Source organism: Phyllostomus hastatus, unplaced genomic scaffold (genome assembly GCF_019186645.2).
Source record: "Phyllostomus hastatus isolate PE091 unplaced genomic scaffold, TTU_PhHast_1.1 phas_scaffold_585, whole genome shotgun sequence".
Lineage (NCBI taxonomy): Eukaryota > Metazoa > Chordata > Mammalia > Chiroptera > Phyllostomidae > Phyllostomus > Phyllostomus hastatus.
Genome location: NW_025334037.1, coordinates 7,510,649 through 7,529,122, shown reverse-complemented (window position 1 = coordinate 7,529,122; position 18,474 = coordinate 7,510,649). Strand labels below are relative to the sequence as shown.

General features: G+C 54.1%; 1 protein-coding gene across 5 annotated transcripts in view; it reads left to right on the top strand.

Annotated features, from left to right (window-relative positions):
• PLEKHA7 (pleckstrin homology domain containing A7) overlaps window positions 1-10,417 on the top strand; it is a 202,958-nt gene extending 192,541 nt beyond the window's left edge. For 4 of the 5 annotated variants that reach the window (XM_045825405.1, XM_045825401.1, XM_045825403.1 and 1 more), the window contains 5 exons: window positions 1,785-1,940; window positions 4,081-4,214; window positions 4,943-5,085; window positions 6,960-7,070; window positions 9,017-10,417. In XM_045825405.1, the coding sequence (XP_045681361.1) occupies window positions 1,785-1,940; window positions 4,081-4,214; window positions 4,943-5,085; window positions 6,960-7,060 (534 nt within the window). In that variant the 3' untranslated portion in view covers window positions 7,061-7,070; window positions 9,017-10,417. The remainder of the gene's footprint in view (window positions 1-1,784; window positions 1,941-4,080; window positions 4,215-4,942; window positions 5,086-6,959; window positions 7,071-9,016) is intronic. The other variant, XM_045825402.1, reaches the window with a different exon arrangement.
• Window positions 10,418-18,474: the final 8,057 nt, after the last annotated feature.

Here is an 18,474-nt window from a genome sequence, read left to right as displayed (position 1 = left end):
TTTGGTTTTAATTCCTTCAGTTCCATCGCAGAATTCCTTACAGAAAACTTTTTGTGTTTTTAGTATTTAATAACTTGAACAGACAACAAGACATATTACGTTTCTGTCTTCAGAGGGCCTCTCCGCAGTCGTTAGCTCGGACACCCGAGGGCCAAGGCCCAGGACACTCACATCCTGAAAAGCTGCAAAGCCAGTAACTTTTAAACTTTATCAGCAAATGCCATGTGGGGTGACACTGACCTTTTACTACCGGATGTCTCAAATGTAGAAAGGTTAACTAAAAGTCGTAACTTGAATACCTTGTAATTTTTCTCTAAAAAAAAGGAAAGACTTGTTGTGGGTCTCTGTATCAGCGCCAATAAACGTGTTGCTTAATGACAGTGGATTGGCGTGGTTCTTCCCCAGGGCACACCGCAGAGCCTAGCGACCTCTTCTGTTTGTGGAAACAATCAGGCTGGCTTTAAACGAGGGCTTCTCTCTCTACCTGGGGCACATGTGAGCGTGTAAAAATGTGCTTTTTCCTTGTGAATCATTAAATTAATTTTTCACCACTGAGATGTCAACTGCCTAATCCTTTCATACTGTGATTGGAAACCTAAGAGCGATTCTGTTGGCTCGGAATCAGGCCTGAGAGCTTGTGCATGAATGGGTGAAATGTGCTGACAATGGCTGTGGGTCTGGGGCTTTGGCTGGGATCTGAAGGGTCATTAAAAGCAATCACGACCGCCTGGGGCTCTGTGAGGTGCATGGCGTGGGAGGGAGGAGGTGGCCTGGGCTGGAGCAGCATCTGGCTTCTGCTCAAGAGAAGGGAGGTTTTGAGCCTGTTCCCTCCTCCCAGGACCTGCCCAGAGTCTAAGGCCCCTGGGGTGCGGGCCGGACAGCTGATTAGGAGGGCTGCCTCAGCGTCACACAGTTGTGCTTGGATCTTAAAATGGCCAGTTAGACTTTCCCCTGTGAGGAGACACTTGTTAAAAGGCTGATACTGAGCTACAGCCTTGAAAATGTTGCCTGAGTATATTAGCATTTCAGTTTTACATGGTTTTGTTTGTTTTCGAACTTAAACTTTTGCCCCAAATCAATGCTGTGATACGCAGCAGTTCATCTGCCTCACTGGCCCCAAGCTCCTCCTGCTTGGACCTCCCCAGCCCCGCTGTGGGTGCAATAGGCCCACCCCTGAATGGATCCTGTTGGGAGCACCCATTCCAGAGGCTCTCGGCTATTCCACTTGCTTACCAGGGCCTCAAAGGGCTCGTTTCTTACATTATTTCTGAGCTGGGACATATGGCTCCTGAATAGAAAGCCTTCCATGACCATGGGCAGCAGAAGGGGCAAATCCCTTCTCCAGGGTTCTCCCAGGTTGTTTTGGGGTCACCCTTTTGGACCTGGGAGCCTCCTGTATCCCTGGGGACCGTTGTGAGTCTAAAGTCATGATTGTTCAGCCTGTGCCCTGGGGATGCATGTTGGAACCCTCGGGGGACCTTGATCAGAAAGAAAGGAGCAGTCTGGAGTCAGGCCATAGAAAAGCGGGCAGCGGCCTCATTCTCTGTTCTCCAACTCTCAGAGAGTTACAGCATACAGCAGGGACTGTCCGTGTCATAAAGCTGCGCTGCCTTATTGTAGAGATGACGAGGCTGAGCCCCGTGGTCACGGAGCTCTTCCCTGATGGGTCACAGGCCCATTTTCCCAAGGACCCCAGGGCCTGCAAGACCATTCGGAAGGGGACCAGTGTGGCTCCCGCAGAAGTCAGGAAGTGACGACATTTAACCCTCTTGTTCTGTTGCCAGTGGAAGCGTGAGCAGGACTTTGACCTGCAGTTGCTGGACCGCGTCGTGCAAGGGGAGAGAAAGGACGAGGAGGATGGCTGGTTGAAAGTACGGGCCATGCCCGTCACTGAGCTGGACCTGGAACCGCAAGACTATGACTTGGACATCAGCAGAGAGGTGAGGGCAGGGGCTTCCCTCGTGCTCCCCCAGGAGGCGTGGCCTTCAGTCTCCCAGCCTGACCCACCCTCCCGGCGGCACTGGGGGTGTTGTCCTCAGTGGGGACAAGGCTCAGCTTCAGTTTGGCCCAGGAAATAGGATAGATAGTAGGTTGAGTCAATAAAAGGAGTCCAGGGTTTTGACGGCAGGTTCAAATCTAGCTCTCTATAATTTGGGGCATTTAATGCCTCTGTGCCTCAGTTTTCTCAATGGTAAAGTGAGCTGTGATGAGGATTAACTGACTCTGCTTGCTGCCCAGAGGATCAACAATGATCAGAAGGCCATGAGCTCAGAGCCTGGTGTGTAACAGGCATGCGATGTGGTAGTTATGGTTAGGAAGTGTTGCTTGCAAAACCTGGGACTGGCTTTGCAACTGGCTGCTCAGGCCAACTTGAGCAAACAGACTTGGGGGAAACAGCAGGTTTGAAAAAGCACAGGTGAAATTTCCAGCCACTGCAGAGGCTAGGAGACCTGCATAGTACTAGTCTGCATTCTTCTGGCGCCCTCTAGTGGCTCAAATGCATCATGACCGGGAAGCCTGGGAAAGCAGGTAACCCCTGGATCTCTCTCTCTTGTCATCAGGCATATCTCTACCCAGGAGAAGAGAAAGGGAATCAGGGGGTGACAGACGCAGAGTCTTCAAGACATAGGGTGGTCTCCTGTGGCCTCTATTGTGTCATTTGTAAGCTCTTTAGGGCAGAGTTTAATAGTTGTTTGATTCACTTTTGTCTCCCAAACACTGAGCCAGCACATAGTACATGCTCTGCAAATATTTGCTGAATAATGACAACTCTCTTAAATGAAACACAGCAGCCCGCAGATATTCCAAAAACGTACATGAGGACAGGCCAGCCCTGAAATTGCATGAGAGGAATGCTCACACCATGTGCAGGATGGATTTAGCAGTGTGGGGGCAAATGAACACTTCTACAGGAGGAGTTCTGGGGTCGGCTGGGGCTCCAGGGGTTAATGAGTCCTCAGATCTTTTGCTCTGGCACCCCCAAAAATGTCTGTGCTTTCTCAGATTCACAAAAGAAGCTTCTGCACTGGCAGTGAAAGTGTGTTTTATAGTGTCCTAATTGGCCTGCCAGCCAGGGGAAAAGTCCTTGCTTATCTCTAACCTAAATCCCTCTTGCTACAATGTAATCTACTTCCTTCCTCTGGATCTGCCCTCATTGGAAACAAGAGACTAGAGCTTATTTCTTGCCATCTTTCCCCAGAATGAAAGGGCTGCATGGGCTTAAATTCAAGTCCAGATTTGCCCTGGGATTGGATTTAGCTTGTTTTTGGACGTTTCAGCCAATCCCATTCTAATGTGCTGTTTTAGTTCAAGGAGGAAAAAAAATCCCCAGGGTGTACCGAAGTTGCCTCTCCCAGGCGAGATTTCCCAAGCTGAGGTTGCTACTGGGTTCGTGTGAAAGACCAGTGGGCAGGAGTCAGGCCGTTTTCCTCTAGAGAGACAGAAGTGTGGCTGCCCCTGTCTGGGTCAGAGGAGCTTTCCTAAAGCACTGTCCGCTCAGCCATCCCTCCTTGCACCTACCCATCCATCCAGCACCCATCGAAGTCATATTTGCTAGGGACCTACTACATGCCTGGTCCTTGCACAGACAGTGAGGAGAGAGACAGACAACAGGAGGGAGTAACAGGGGCAGGGTTCAGGGAAGGCTTCTTGAGGTGAGGTTGGAAAGATGAGCAGAGTCAATGGAGCTGAAGGAGAGCATCCCAGGCAGAGGAAAGTGCAGGAGGAGGCACCACATAGTGGGTCCACATGGCTGGAGAGGCCGGCAGGGGTCTGGTCACAACGAGGGTGCACTAAGGCTGATCACTTCTATCCTGAGGGCTTCTAGTCCAGTGGTGTGCCTCCCCCTTCCCACCCCTCCCTGTAGGAGGTTGCTTGGTGTAGTGGAAAGAGCATGGTTTTGGAGTCAGGCCCGGGTGCTGACCCGGACTCTGCTGTGGACTGCCATCGTGATCGGAGCAAGTCTCCTCACCTCTGTGGGCAGCATGTGCTTCTCGTGGCAGGGGACGGGGTGTGGGAGCCAGACCCACACCAAATATCTGACCTGCCCACCCCAACCCGGCCTCCTGGTCCTCTCCTCAGCTGTCTAAACCAGAGAAGGTCTCTATCCCTGAGCGTTATGTGGAGCTGGATCCCGAAGAGCCGCCCAGCCTGGAGGAGCTGCAGGCGCGGTACCGCAAAGCCGAGAAGATCCGCAACATTCTCGCCCGGTCCAGGTCAGCCCCGCTGCTGCCCCGTCCTGATGGCCCACCACGCCTGACCCCACGGGTATCTCGGTTGGGCGGGCCCTGTGCCAGGCTGGCTAGGGTGCGTGTTTCACCAGCTTCCTCCTCGTTGGAAAGGTCAGGCTGGCACTCAGCATGTCACCAGCAGGTCACTGGGGAGGCTTGCCTAGATCACCCAGGAAGTCTGAAACATAGAAGGCCTGTCCTGTGTCCCAGAACCCTGGCAAGTGTGGGGAGTGGAGCCAGGCATGGGGGTGACCTGGGCACAGTTGGGGCTCCCAGTGTTAGGGCTCGTGTTCCCTCACACAGACCTGTAGACCAGAGCTGGGGGCCCCGCCTTGTCCTGAGGTGCCAGAGGCCTTTCCCACTTCCCTAGAGGCTGGGACAGGGCCCTGAGAAGTAGCTGCCCTGTCCCCTCAGCTTCCATAGCCTCAGAACGTAAACCTGGTGTCTGACGGCCTCCCTCTCAGAGCCATTGCACGTCTGGATTTAGCAGAGCCCAGCGCACCTGAGTTCTGTGATTCCCCCAAGGAAGAACAGAGCTCTGGTTTTGGCGGGTTATTTGGGGAGAAACACGCACACTTTTGTCTAGAGAGAAAGTGTACTGTTTTTATCAGTGCCCCTAAAAGGATGAGATTCCCCCAGGCTGGGAGACCCCCCTCTCCTGGGGCGAGTGGCGGGGCGGTGAGGGCCCACCACCTGCCTTTGCCGTCCTGCAGCATGTGCAACCTGCAGCCGACCTCCGGCCAGGACCGCAACAGTGTGGCCGACCTGGACACACAGCTGCAGGAGCAGGAGCGCATCATCAACATCTCCTACGCTCTGGCCTCCGAGGCCTCCCAGCGCAGCAAGCAGGTGGCAGGTGAGGCCTTGGGACCCAGGTCCTGCTTGCCGCCCCTTGAGGCTCAGGGTCCAGCCAAGTCCATCAGGGAGTCCTCAGAATACTGGGTGTCAGGTGTGGCGGTCGAGGGCTGGCCGCGTGTCCCGTTGAGTTAGGCGTGGTGGTTGAGGGCTGGTGGTGTGTCCTGTTGTGCCGTGAGCACCTCAGGGCTCGGAAGATGACGCAGGGCATGCTGGGTAGAGGGGGACCTGGAGCTCAGGAGTGTCAGAGGACAGAGGCCCAGGAGAGGGGTACCTTAGCTCATTCTACTTTTTAAAAAGATTTTATTTATTTACTTTTAGAGAGGGGGAAAGAGAGAGACATAAACATCAATAGGGGAGAGTTACATCGATTGGTTGCCTCCCACACACCCCCAACTGGGGACCTGGCCACAACATAGGCACGTGCCCTGACTGGGAACCGAACCTGCGGCCTTGTGGTTTGCAGGCTGGAATTCAATCCACTGAGCCACACTGGCCAGGGCTTTCCAGCTCATTCTTAAATATGGGAGTGATGCTGCTCTTTCAGCTTTCCCAGAGACTGTGGATTAAGAATGGGTTTTTCAGGACCCAGAGCCAAGGGGCCAAGGCTAAGGTTCCTAGCCTCATAAAGAAGGGAGCAGGAAAGCTGTGGGTGCTTAGATTTCTTGCTGGGGCAGGGCAGAATGGGGCCTTCTAGTCCTCCCTGGGACCCCTGCTCCGGACCCCTGCTCTGTTCCTCAAATCAAAGCCACCATTCACTTTAGAGTGACCTCAGAAAGCAGAACTTGGAAAGTAGGACTTTGCTGACTAGTGGGGAACAGATCACACCATGGAGGGTGGGTGTGCACCTGTGCCTAAAGGGCGTGCGCATGTGTAAAAAGGCTTTCTCTCTTAGCCAGGAAAGAGACTCCTTCCTCCTCCTGCCGCCACCACTCCCCTGCCTGTGCGTGTGCTCATGGCTCATCTAGTGCTGCTGCGTCTCCCCACCCAGAGGCCACTGTGTGGCTGGGTGTGGCCTTGGCAGGGGTACTCTGAGCCTTCTAGAGATGGGGTGGTTATAGAGCCTGGAGTGGTGGCACAGACCCCACCAGTCCTCCAGCCCTGGCCAAAGGGTCTAGAAGTGACCAAGGGTGGGGCCTGCAGGGCCCTGAGGAGAGTGGCCCTGGGGCATCTGCTCTGGGGAGCAAAGCTTTAATGGTGCCTTGGGAAGCCACTGGAGGGACCAAGATCTCAGTGGGAGCCTGTTCTCTGTCCCTGTGCCCTGACCCCGAACAGAGTTCCTGATACCTATGCCATCCTGACCCCATTTGGGGACACACTGAGTGAGCTGAGAGGTGGTCGGTGTGGTAGCCTGTGGGAGGGAGGGGAGCCAGTAGATGGCTGACCCAGACCCTCCTCCTATGACCCTGGGGGTTCCCTGTGTCCCACCTCAGCAGTTTCGAACTCCTCCCCGTGTTGAGGGTCCCAGTGGAGGAAGTCCCCCACTGGAAGTGCCCTCCTCTCCAGCGTGTGCTTGCTATGTGGATCTACCGCCGCCCCCACCCCGCCACCGCTTCCTCACCACCAGCTGGCCCCAAATCTAACTAACACCCGGTCACTCAGGGCCTCCCTCACCTCCCGCTGAGTGGCCACCTTTGCTGCAGCCTTTTGTCCCTCTTGCTCCCTCTCCCCATCTCAGAGGCATAGCTGGGATCTGCAGGTCAGTCCCAGCCAGGCCCCGTGGATGTGCCCGCCCCACCCCCCCTTGGCCAAGCCCAGGCCATGAATAGTGGGCAGTGGGGCTGAGCCACCACAGTCCCGCCAAGTGGGGCGTCTGGTGCTGTGGGGGCAGACGAGGAGCCTAACACACCGCTTGGTTCCTGTGTGCCCGTCTAGCGCAGCAGCTGGCCCTCCTCCCGCCTAAAGCCCCCCTGTCCTCCAGGACGGTGCCACCCTACCCCCCCTTAAGCAACGGACTCCACTACACCTTTGTCTAACACCTTTCAAGTAAGAGCCTCCATCTGGCGTGCCCCTCACCTAGCGCTGAGCATGCCCCCGCCTGGCCCACCCTGCTGCTGACGTGATTGCTGTGCCTCCTGCTGATGCTTCCTTCCTTCTGCAAAGCGGCTGCTGGGGAGACCTCCCTGGACCTTCCTCTCCCTGGTAGGGGGAGGCGGGGACTGATGCTTCTTGGAAACTCCATCCTTAGTGACTCCAATACAACAGAGACTGTAAGATCCAAGATCCCACTCCCACCCGCTTCTGCACCCCTGCCTTCCTGCAGGCCGGAGAGTGCCCCAAGGGACCAGTGCAGACCAGCCAGCCAGTCAGGGGTAGGGGTACCGGGAACACTTGGAAAGAAGAGTTAAATCTTGGCCACTCTGGGCTTTGGCCAAAGAAATTGCAAAACTGGAAGACTGGAAAAAGTTTAGTTTACAGATGAGGAAAGTGGGGCCTAGTGAGGGGATGGGGGCTCACGCCAGGTCACACAGAACTGGTGTCTGAGCAGAGCCGAGGACCGCCCTTTCAGTCATCTGAGTACCTCAGGGTGGAGAGAAGGGCAGCTTCTGGGGGACGCTGCCCAGGACTATGTGAAATGGGGCCTCTGTTCAGAAGGTTCCGGTACCACCCCTTCTGAGTTCTCACCATGGGAGCCCTTAGTGATGAGAGGCAGTGTGGGCTAGAGAAGCAGCCATAGGCCTGGAGTCGGAAGGCTGGGGGTCTGGTCCAGTCTTTGGTGAGTGGCCCCTGAGCCCATTTGCCTCACCTGGACAGGGAGGGGTCAGGCTGGAAGCCTCAGCAATCTGTGCCCTAACTCTCCATCTCACCCCCATTCCGTAGGGTTCCCCTTCTCCCCCCTTGATGTGGACTTACAGTTAACCTGGCTGAGTCCCTGTGATGCTCCAGCCACTGTGCTGAGCATCTTCTTCAATCCACACAACAACCTATGTCGATACTCACCCCCATTTTACTGATGAGGAATCGGAGCTCAGAGAGCTTGAGGGACTTGCCCAAGGAGTTGCAGCTGTTAAGTGTCAGAGCCAGGGTTTGAACCCCTTCAGTGCCAGTCCAGAGCCTTTGCTCCCCTTCTGCACCCGTGGACTTATGTGGGTCACCCCCGGGGCTCCAGGTGTTTGGAGAACGAAGTGTGTGCATGGGGGCAGTGGGGGGCGGGCGGGGCATGGTTTTTGGCAGGTGTGCACCAGCCCGGGCACTCCCCCAGCTTCAGAGCGGAGTCAGCAGGACCCTGCCAGACTGAGGGTGGAAGGAAGAGGTCGGCCTCTCGGGCTGCACTCTCAGGAAGAATGGAGAACCCCAGGGAAATGCTCCAGCTGGGTCCGTTGTAGAGACCTGCTGGGGCCACCGTAGGGTGCGTGTTTTTCCTGGCGCTCTGAGTGCAGTGACACAGTCCAGGCCGGGGAGAGTCAGGGAGAAGCTCTCTTCCTTCCAGCGTTGGTGCCCCTGTGGCTGGGGTGTAAGCCTTCAGTGCTCTCGTCAGCATATCCACATTTCCTCTTACCCTCACTGAAGTCTCCTTAGGAAGCGGGTGTGATCACTCTGTTTTTAGATTACCGGAAGAAGGCTTGCTGGGGGGCGGGGGGCGGCTGAGAGAGTTACCCCACGTTGCTCAGAGAAGGACGGGAGGGCCGGAACTGAAACCCAGGGTTCTCCAATCAGGCCTTTCATTCTGTCAGAGCAGGCCCAGCGTGTTCGTGTGCTCGGGGCACTTCTGAGAAGCAGTAGTGGGGGGTGGGGGGTGGAGCCAAGCACCCGGAGTCCCGGAAGCCGAGGGTCCCCCAGCCGCCGCCGCATTGCCCGGCCCTCTGCTCCGCTGCTCTGTCTCTCAGTCCGCTGTTACATGTCACACGTGTGTGCAGACGTGCCCCCTGCCTGCTCCCCAGACGAGGGCAGGGGCCTGCCAGTTTCTCACTGTGTCCTGTGCTTTTTGCCAGCCCAGGCAGTGACTGACCCGTGACCCAGCGTGCGGAGGAGGAGTCTGGAGCCAGGGGTCCAGTGGAACCAGCTTCCTCCAAGAGAAGACGGACTTCTCTTCCCCCAACGAGTCCCCTTCCGGCTGAAGGGGGTGCCGGCTGGGGGAGGGAACAGCCCACCGGCTGCCGGTGTCCACCGCAGGCCTGGGCCCCCTCCCCACCTTGTTAGTTCAGACTCCTTTTTACATGTGACAAACGCACTTTTGATACACACTGTAAAATACTGACACTGTATTTTAGAATCAGAATATATTTTATAATGTTCACCTCAAGGGCTGAGTGGCTGGAGAGCTGAGGATGCAGGATTTGGGGCTGCACGTAGAAATTCAGGTACTGGCGGGTGGGGGGTGTGAGTGTGGGGAGAAAGGCAGGGCAAGTGGAGGCCAGTCCACAATCCGAGGACTCAGGTGAAGGTTGAATTTGAGAATGTGCTTCCAGTGGACTCCAGCGTTAGGGTCGTCGGCGCGCCTTCTCGGGGAAGAGGGGTCCCGTGGCTGCAGAGATCTCCTCGGCCAGCCTGAGGACCGGCTCTGCAGTGTGGAACTCCGCCAGGACAACCCGCGGAGCCCGAGTCTGTGCCTTGGCCCCTGGGTTTGGTTTCCGGGCAACAGTGTTCGAGGGCTTTGGCTCCCAACTCGACCGTGAGGTTCTCTCAGCGAAGGGCTCTTCTCAGAAAGACAAATGCAGTTGCTTTAATTTTAAAAAATACACATAGAAATATAGGAAAGATGAGAGGAAACACCTTTTGTTGTATCCTAAGCAATAAACTCCACACTGGGTGGCATCTACCTAAACCTGCTTGACTCCCCACTGGGCTGTGGTGGGGACCCAGGGGCCTTTGCCGCCTGCCTCTGGAGCGGTCCCAGGACTCGGTCTGGTGGCAAGACAACTGGCAGTGTGCCCTGCTGCCCCTGACGGCCAGCAGCCAGCGGGGCCAGGACGGCAGGACCTTGACTCGACTTCCAGCTCAAAAGGAGGGGGCAGCCAAGCTGGGCCCAGCGTCTGTGGCCCTTTATTCAATGAGCTCATGACATTCTGCATACGGAAAATGATGTTTAAAGGAAAACAACAACAACAAAAAACTCCATCGGGTGGAGCCACACTTTAGATGAAAATTTGTCTTTGACTATGGTTGGAAAAAAAAATCTTGAATATATTTAGAAGTTGCTGTCTATTTTTAACTAACTCCATATGCTGCCAGTATCAACTTCATGACATTTGCCAAAATAAGATTTTATTTTTGCCTTTATAAGATTTTGTTGGAAAAATGAAATGAATATTTTGCAAGAAAATGTTAATTTAAATAAAAGTGTAATGGTTTGCAAAAAAATGTGATGTACAGATTAAAATATTAACCTGATATACTTCCTGCTTCTTGCTGGCTATATTCTCATGAGTGGTCTGTGTTGGTTTTTTCCCCATTTCCTTGGAAAATCCCCACTGTTAGCTCTGATCCTGCTTGTGTTCACCTGTGAAAAGCTTCTGATGACAGTTCCTTGCCCCCTGAATGACTTCCAGGGCCTGGGGGCAGAAGGCCTGTGCTCCCAGGACCTCAGCAGCTGCTGAAGGTGGTCCCCACCCCCCACCCTGGTGCAGGAGCCCCCTGGCTGTGGACTCCGTGTGGGGCTGGTCTGGCAGGCAGACTGCAATCCAAGATAGCAGCAGGGACTCCACAGGCCTCCTTCCAGCCCACACGCCGCTGGCTCACTCCAATGAGGTGGGTTAGTGACGGACCATTGCAAACTGGATTTGTATTTAATTCATTTTGACGGGTGATATATGCTTAAAACAGAAGGCGAGAGGCCAGTTGAGTTCAGGGACGTGTGTGTTTCCAAGTCCGTTGTTATGGCAGTTTTTCTCTCTTGCCAAGAAGGGCACCCGAGGTTTAGAGTGACTTTCCAACTATTTAAACTGGGGAAAACAGATTCCAAGGCGATTTGAACAGAGGACACTGCTGCTTTTTTAGCTACTGATTTCTTTTTGAATTTTAAAGTAAAAAAAAAAAATGCTCTCCTGTTTTAAGCATTGCTTGGAGAGATCTCTGTAACAGAGGAATGGGGTTTGGGGAGAGGGGAATTCCTCCAGGACTGAGTGCAAAGGGGAAAAAGAACAGGCACAGGGCACAGTACCCCCCACGTAAGCCGGCTGTTGATGGGCATTTTCTCAGTGAAAACATGTCAGTGGTTTTCTTTCTGTTGGTCACACACACAGTCCTCTGTCAGAGGGAATATGGCGACTCGAACTGTTCTCTCCAGCTCCAGAAGGGAGGAGGCGTAGCCTCTTCTATAAGAAGCATGGCCCAAAGGTCAGTGTGCAGAGAGCATGAGAGGCCCCGGCTCCGATTCCGTGACGAGCACGTGCGGTTGGAGGAGGCATGCTCTGGCCGCAGCGCGCGTAAGCAGGAAGCGTGGCACAGCCCCCTCGAGAGAGCGCCTGTTACCTGAGGTAAGATGGGGCCATTTGGGAAAGTACTGGTTGACCAGGGACCCTGCAGGTGGGACAACTCAGGGAAAGTCCACGTGGCCAGCTTCACTTTAGAGGGGACCGCAGCACCTAAGTAACTGGAGTTGAGATGTGCACACGTGTGTGAGTGCCCATGAGGCGATGTGGCCGGGCTGATGGGGATGCTGACAGCAGGCCTTTCGTTTGCTGCCTGTCATCAGCTTTTCTGCCTGCCTTTGTATCTGGTTGTGGGGTGGAAATTGACCCCCTCCTTGGCTGTTTTCAGTTCAGCTGGGTTCTCCAGAATTTTCCTGGACATTGTAGGTTGCAGTCAAAGGCCGGGGAAGCGGCTCTCTGCCCGAGGTCAGCTTGGGGATGGAAGGTGTGGAGGGCGGAGTGGGTGCAGACCCTGACTCAGCGGGATAAGAGCCTATTTCAGGCTTTGGGTGTTTCCCCCAGTCTGTGGCACAGGACTCCATGGCAAGCCCGACTTTGTTCATACCAAGGGTGGGAAAGAAGTAGCAAATTATTTGTCTAATCTATAAATCGCATTTCTGAGACATGGCAGACAAATGCTGGGAGCCCGCTGCTTCTGATTCAGCATCAGATCCTGGTGAGGGACTTGTGAGGGACTTTGCCCGTGTGGGTCTCACACTGTTATGAAAAGAACAAAGCGACGAAGCTGGGGGGGTGTGAAAAATAGCAGTCCCTCCCGGCCCAGTAAACATGCCATTGCTTGGCCCCCTCCCCTCCAAAGGCGACGACCACTTTCATTGCTCTCGGAGCAAAGAAACCTTTCTTCAGAGTGAGTGGCGGGGTACAAAGGCAGAGCACAAAATGTGCGCACATCAGAGTGACTGCAATTCTGTTTGAACAGGCATATTGATTGGGTCTGACCCTGTTACATTTTTTCCCTATTATTTGAAAAGGTGCATCTAAGTGCAGTGAATTGAACCAGCAGAGCTGAACTTTCCATGAAAACTTCTTGAGGTATTTCTTTAGTTCAAAGCCTTTGAATTTTAAAGGGCATTTTTAATATGAGTCTGTTGAGTATTCTCTGTTGCGGCCCAAGAAGGGATGTTAAATGCAGATGAGGCTGGAGCACGGGGGTGGACTTGCCCACCTGGCAGAGGATTCGGGGCATGGTTAGAGGGTGAGGACCAGCTGGGAGGGGCTGAGCCCTCTGCTGTGGAACAGCACACACAGACCCTAAAAAGGACCTCTCTGAGCTCACAGGGTGGGCGGGGGGACAGCATACAGGACAGGAAAGGGGCTTCCCAGCTGAGCTTCTTGAAGCATTTTACATGGGAAGCTGGGAAGCACCTGCTAGGGGCTCTGTCAGGAGGACAAGGGTCTTGTCCTTGTGAATAAGGGGCTCCTTGCTTCCCAGTGGCTCACTGTCACACAGTGCTCAAGAATCGAGGAGTGAGCACTGTCCCCAGCCCCTGGGCTGACATCACTAATCTGCCACAGATGCTTTCCCACTGACCCCTGAGCCACGTTCCAGTCCTTGACTAATTTGACATCTTAAGACATTTTGCTAGTTGTGTGGTCCGCAGCAGTGGTCTCTCCTGCCATCCTGGCCCAGGGTCCTGGAATCACCCAAAAAGTCTCATTTTCCCCACACACAGTGGGGCTGTCCTGGTTCCCTGGAGGCACACGGCCCACCTGGACTGAGTTCTGGGCTCACTGTTGGTCCGAGTCCCTTTGGGCTTCCAGAGGCCTCTTGGATCTAGAAACCTCCTCCTTCTCAGACCCGGAATATGGGTTCAGAGGCCAAATCATCTCTGGGAGGAGCTGGAAAACCTGGGCATCTCAGCAAAGTCCTCTCCGTGTTCTTGCCCAGGCTCCAGCCTAGAAGACCAGTCTGGGGAGGTCAGAATAGGGCTAGAATCATGTAACAGTTCTCCAGGCATCGTCCCTGTCTGCACCAGCCCCACTGAGGCTCCTCCCACCTAGGTCTGGAGTCCCCAGCAGGGTTTCACGTATCTTCTGAATTTAGCTTTTTTGGCTATCACTTTCAGGACTCCTGGCTGCTGTGTTTCCTGGGGCCACACCAGCCAGGCGGGCACGTATGAGGTCCCAATGACAGGAGCAACTCAGGGTTCATGGCGTCTGCCCCCTGCTCACAGTGGGGGTCCTCTGCCAGGTTTCCTCTGGTCATGCCTGCATCTCCCTCGGCATATGTTAGTACATGAGCTCACAGTAGTCCTGTCAAGGTGAAGTTCTTCCACTTGTAGCTTCTTGGCGTTTTCTTGCAATGGAGACACTGCCCCTGTGCTCTGGGGAAACTCTCCTTGCCTCGCTTGCAGCCCTCTCCCCCCGCAGACCCTTCCAGAAGAGTGTTTCTCTGTGCAGAGTCCTCCCAGGCCAAGCCCAGGCTGCGGTCTGCACACACGTGGCAGAGCTTTCACTCCCTGGTTTGTGTCTTTGGGGCTCCAGAGCAGGGCTGTGCCTGCTGCTCTCATTTGCTCCAAGCAAACTTAGAGCAAACGAGAGTGGTTCTCTGTGGAGAACTACTTCCTTAGGCGTCTGCTGGGGTCCTCTCTCCTGGGGCTCAGAAACATTCTCTGTATCCCATTTCCCCTCCCTCAGTGACCCACACCACCACCCCGCCCCCTGCCCTTTCTATTATGTAGTAAACTGGCTCAAAACAGCTTATTCCCCATGATTCTGCAGCCTGGGCTTGGCTTAGCTGGGCAGGCCGGTCTCGTGCCCCATGTGGTGACAGGGGCTGGGATGTCGAGGTGGTTTCTGCATGCATGTGTCTGGCACCCCAGCTGGGATGGCTGATGAGCTGGGAGCTGGCTGGGCATTTCCGTCTTTCCACACAGCCTCTGCGTGTGGCTGCTTGGTCTTTCTTACGGCTTGAAGATCTCAGGTCAGTTGGACTTTTTACCTGAGCTGGCTTCCAAGGGCAACAGCTAACAGGCCTTTTGAAGAGCAGGTGTGGATTTGGCACAGGGTCGGGTCCTCTTCATTCTTTGACCAAGGCAAGACATAAGGTCAGCCACACAAAAGGGGAGGGGACAGGGCTCTACCTCGATGGGTGGAGGGGTGCGCACAGACAGGACAGGAAGGAATGGATGGTGGCCTTCCTTAGAGACTGTGCACCGCGAGACCTGTCCTTATTCTCCTATAGCCGCATAGGAGTGTTCCTATGAGACCCAGAGTGTTCCGCTCACTTTCTCTTCCCCGACAGCAGCCACCTGGGAGCCGCATGTTCTGGACTTAGCAGACTGGTCCCAAGTCTCCACTCGGAAAGGGATGGCCCAGCAGGGCCCTGAGGCCCACAGCTCGCTTGGCATGAGCGAGAAATCAACTTGGAGATGCTAGTATGTGCCCTGGGATTTTAGGTGTTATTTTTTTACCGTCACATAAGCAAGTTGTAGGTATTATTTTTCCCATATGACATAGGAGGACACTGAGGCGCGATGGTTCCAGGACTAGTAATTGCCCCTGCTGAGGGTGACAAACTCACAGGCCGCCTGAAGGCACCCAGGAGAGAGTGCCTAACAGGTGCCCAGGGTAGTGGGTGCTCAGTGAGTGGGAGCTGCCGTCACAGCTCTGACCCGACGGCGAGCACCACCCGGGATCCCGCAGAGAGGCCTCACTTGGGCACATTTGGCCGGCCATTGGTCCCTAGCCTTTGGGGCTCAGAAACCAGATTTGTCAGCCGCAAGAGTGGGGCTGTGTCTCTCGGCTATGATCACACTGACGAGGCTCAGGAGACACGTGGAGAAAACTGGGTGCGCACCTAACTGCCAGGACGTTCGTGCTCACCGGTCATGCTGAGTGCAGATGAGGCTGGGCGTCTTCCTTCCAAGGGGCCCAGTCTTCCCTGGGAGGTTGCCTGGCAGTCTTGGAAGCAAGGCAATCTGGGACAGTCTTGGTGTCACTGAGCAGCACCAGCCCAAGGACCTGTCACCACTGCAAGATGCTCTGTCACACAGACCTGGTACCCACGCTTTTGGACCTGGGGGCCTCCTCTCCTGGGACAGAATGAGACAGCAGTGCCCCACAGGTGCGCCCTGTGTATGCGGCCATGGCTGGCGTCACGGACAGAGGCAGTCAGGCTCTGGAGCCAGGCCACCTGGAATCTAATCCTGGTGGCTCCATTTTGCTAGCCCCGTGACCTGGGGAAGTTACTCCTCCCCGTGCCTCAATTTCCTCACCTGTAAACTAGGGATTTATATTAGCAACAGCCTCAGTGGAGTTGTAATGAGGATTAAATGAGTTATTACACAGAAAATGTTAAGCATGGTTTCTAGCCCCATAGGAAGTACTAGAAAAAGTATACCTATTAGTTATCATTTACTTGCATTTAAGTTATAATCATTTCATACTTGTTATTCTCATTCTGTCGACTTATTGCCTGTCCCTTTGTAAGAATATAAGCTTCATTAGAACAAGAACTTTGCCTTATTCATTATGTTATCTCTAGTGCCCACAGCGTCTGCCATAAAGATGATACTAAGAAATGATTTGCTGAATGAATGGAAGAAGTCAAGACCAGTCAGCCAGGGGGCCTTCTCTTTCCTTCAGGTGGCCTGGCCTGTCTCTGCCCAGATGGCACGTGCTTTATGCTCAAGCCCAGTGATTGTTCAACCGGTGCGCCACAAGAATTTTTAAAACGTGCAATACCTGACTGGTCAGGGGCCCTGGCCTCTTTTCCCTTAGATTATCAAATGAAAAAATGACAATAGCCCACACAACAACAGCTCTCCAAGGTGAATGAATCAAAATTATACCAATTTTTTTTTGTGAGATGGGCAAAAAATACATTTTTTTGGTGTGCCACCGAATTTTAGTAATTTGTGTGTGCTGTGAGATGAAAAGCGTTGAGAGTCACTGCCCTAGCCCCCTGAGAGTGTCCCTAGCGCTCTATTTGTAAATTCCTTGAGTAGTGGCTAAGAGCAGGGATCATGGAATTGAAATCCACCTGTATTAACACTGACTTTGGATGAGCCACTGAGCCTCCCCCAGTTTCAGTTTCTTTCTCTGAAAAGTGGAATGATAACAGTACCCGCCTTCCATGGGTTACGGTGAGGACCAGTGCAGTCATCCTGAAGCCCCACCCCTGGCGTGGGAGCACTGGCCAGCGGCGCTGTGCTGGTTTGCCCTCATGTGTGATCCGCTCTGTGAACAGCAGGGCTCATGTGGTTCTTCCACGTGTAAACCCTGTTGCCTGTAACTGACTCAGTAGCATAGACAGGTTTGGGGTCATTGGCTATCCCCCTGCCCAGGCCTTCTGCCCTCTGGCACCTGCCTGCCACTTTAGACAGTTGCCTGTAGCAAGTCAAGCAGTGGCCCAGGGCCTTTGAAGCTGGGGTTCTCAAGGCCATGCCACTGCCGGGCTGCTTCCCCGAACTCTCCTGGGGCTGAGGATAGGCGAGTCCTCTGAGACCCCGGCCCCCGCCCGCAGCCCGCAGCTGTCCACAGGCCATCAGATCAACCCGTGCACGCACTTTGATGTCAATTCCCAAACTGGAGCCCTGCGCCCTGCTCTGAGGACCTGGGCTTTGAAGTTGGCCTATAAACTGAGCTTTCAGGAGGGAAGTTGTCTGCTGTGCCTCAGAGCACGGCCGGGCCCGGTAAAGGCAAGCGGAGTGCTGCAAACACCTGATAAATAATTCTTTCTGGGCCCAGGAAGGATACGTTCCATTTAAAGGAGAGGAAAATTCCCTTGACCTTTTCATTGAAGTTCGGGGTGGGGGTAGGGGTTTCAAGAGGGTTTTCTTGTCTTCTCACTGAAGTTGCATGGGGCGGGCAGGTTGTCTCTGAGAGCCGAGCCCCACTGACTTCTCCGAAAGGTCTCCCTACACCTGACTCCTGAGCCCTGACCAGGGCCTGCCAGCTAGCCCCATGCCCCATCACACTGCCTCCAGCTACGGAGGCCCGAGAAGGCTGGACCCTGTCACTGGAAGAGAGGTCTCAGCCCCCTCTGGGCCAAACCCTGCTGTAAACAGCAGGGCTCCCCGGAGGCACAGCCCCCCCCCCCCCACCGTTGCCTTCCTTTCTTTCCAGAGCTTGGCACCCTAAAGAGGGGAGGCACACAAGATTTCCCACCCAAAGGAGTCCCAAGAGTGGATTCTGGCTCACATATGCCCAGCACTTACCTCCGTCCAGGCCCTCGGTCTGCTTTTATGCATGGCTGGATAACAGGGTGTGGGTTCGGATGCAGGTTTGTGGGAGCGCTCTTTATGGCGAAATGTAGCATCCACAGAGGAAGTGTACAGACTAACCATGAACAGTGCAGTAAATGATCTGAAAACAAACACCTCAGTCAAGGCATGGGAAGCTTCCCAGGATTCCAGAAGCCTTGCCCCGGCCCCTCGGAAGCCCTCGCAGGCCCACCCCTCCCACGGAGAAGCAGTCTCCCGACCTTTGTGGTAACCACTTGCTCGCCTTTTCTTTAGAGTTTTACTATTGAAGCAGGCATCACCCAATACTGTAGCTTAATTTTGTTTTCTGAAATGTGTATGATGGAATAAAGGATGCATTCTTTTGTGTCTGGCATTTTTTCATTAAATACTATGATTATGACACTCACCCATGTAACCATGGGCCACTCACTCTGTTGTTGTGTGGTGTCCACTGCAGGGATATTCAGCAAGTATTTATCCATCGAGGGACACCTGGGCATTTCCAGCTTGGAGCTTTTATAAATAAGGCTATGGTAAACATTTTTTTAAGTTCTCACCTGAGGTTTTATTTATTGATTCTAGATAGAGAGGAGGAAGAGAGAAAGAGAGAGGGAGAGGGAGAGAAACACAGATGTGAGAGAGAAACACCAATTGGTTGTCCCCGCCCCGTACACGCTCTGCCTTGGACTTGAACTTACAGCTCTTCGGTGTATGGGACGATGTTCCAACCAGCTGAGCCATCTGGCCAATGCTGTAAACATTTCTATACATGTCTTCTGGTGCATACATATCCTATTTCTTTGGGGGGTATACCTAGACATAGAGTTGCTA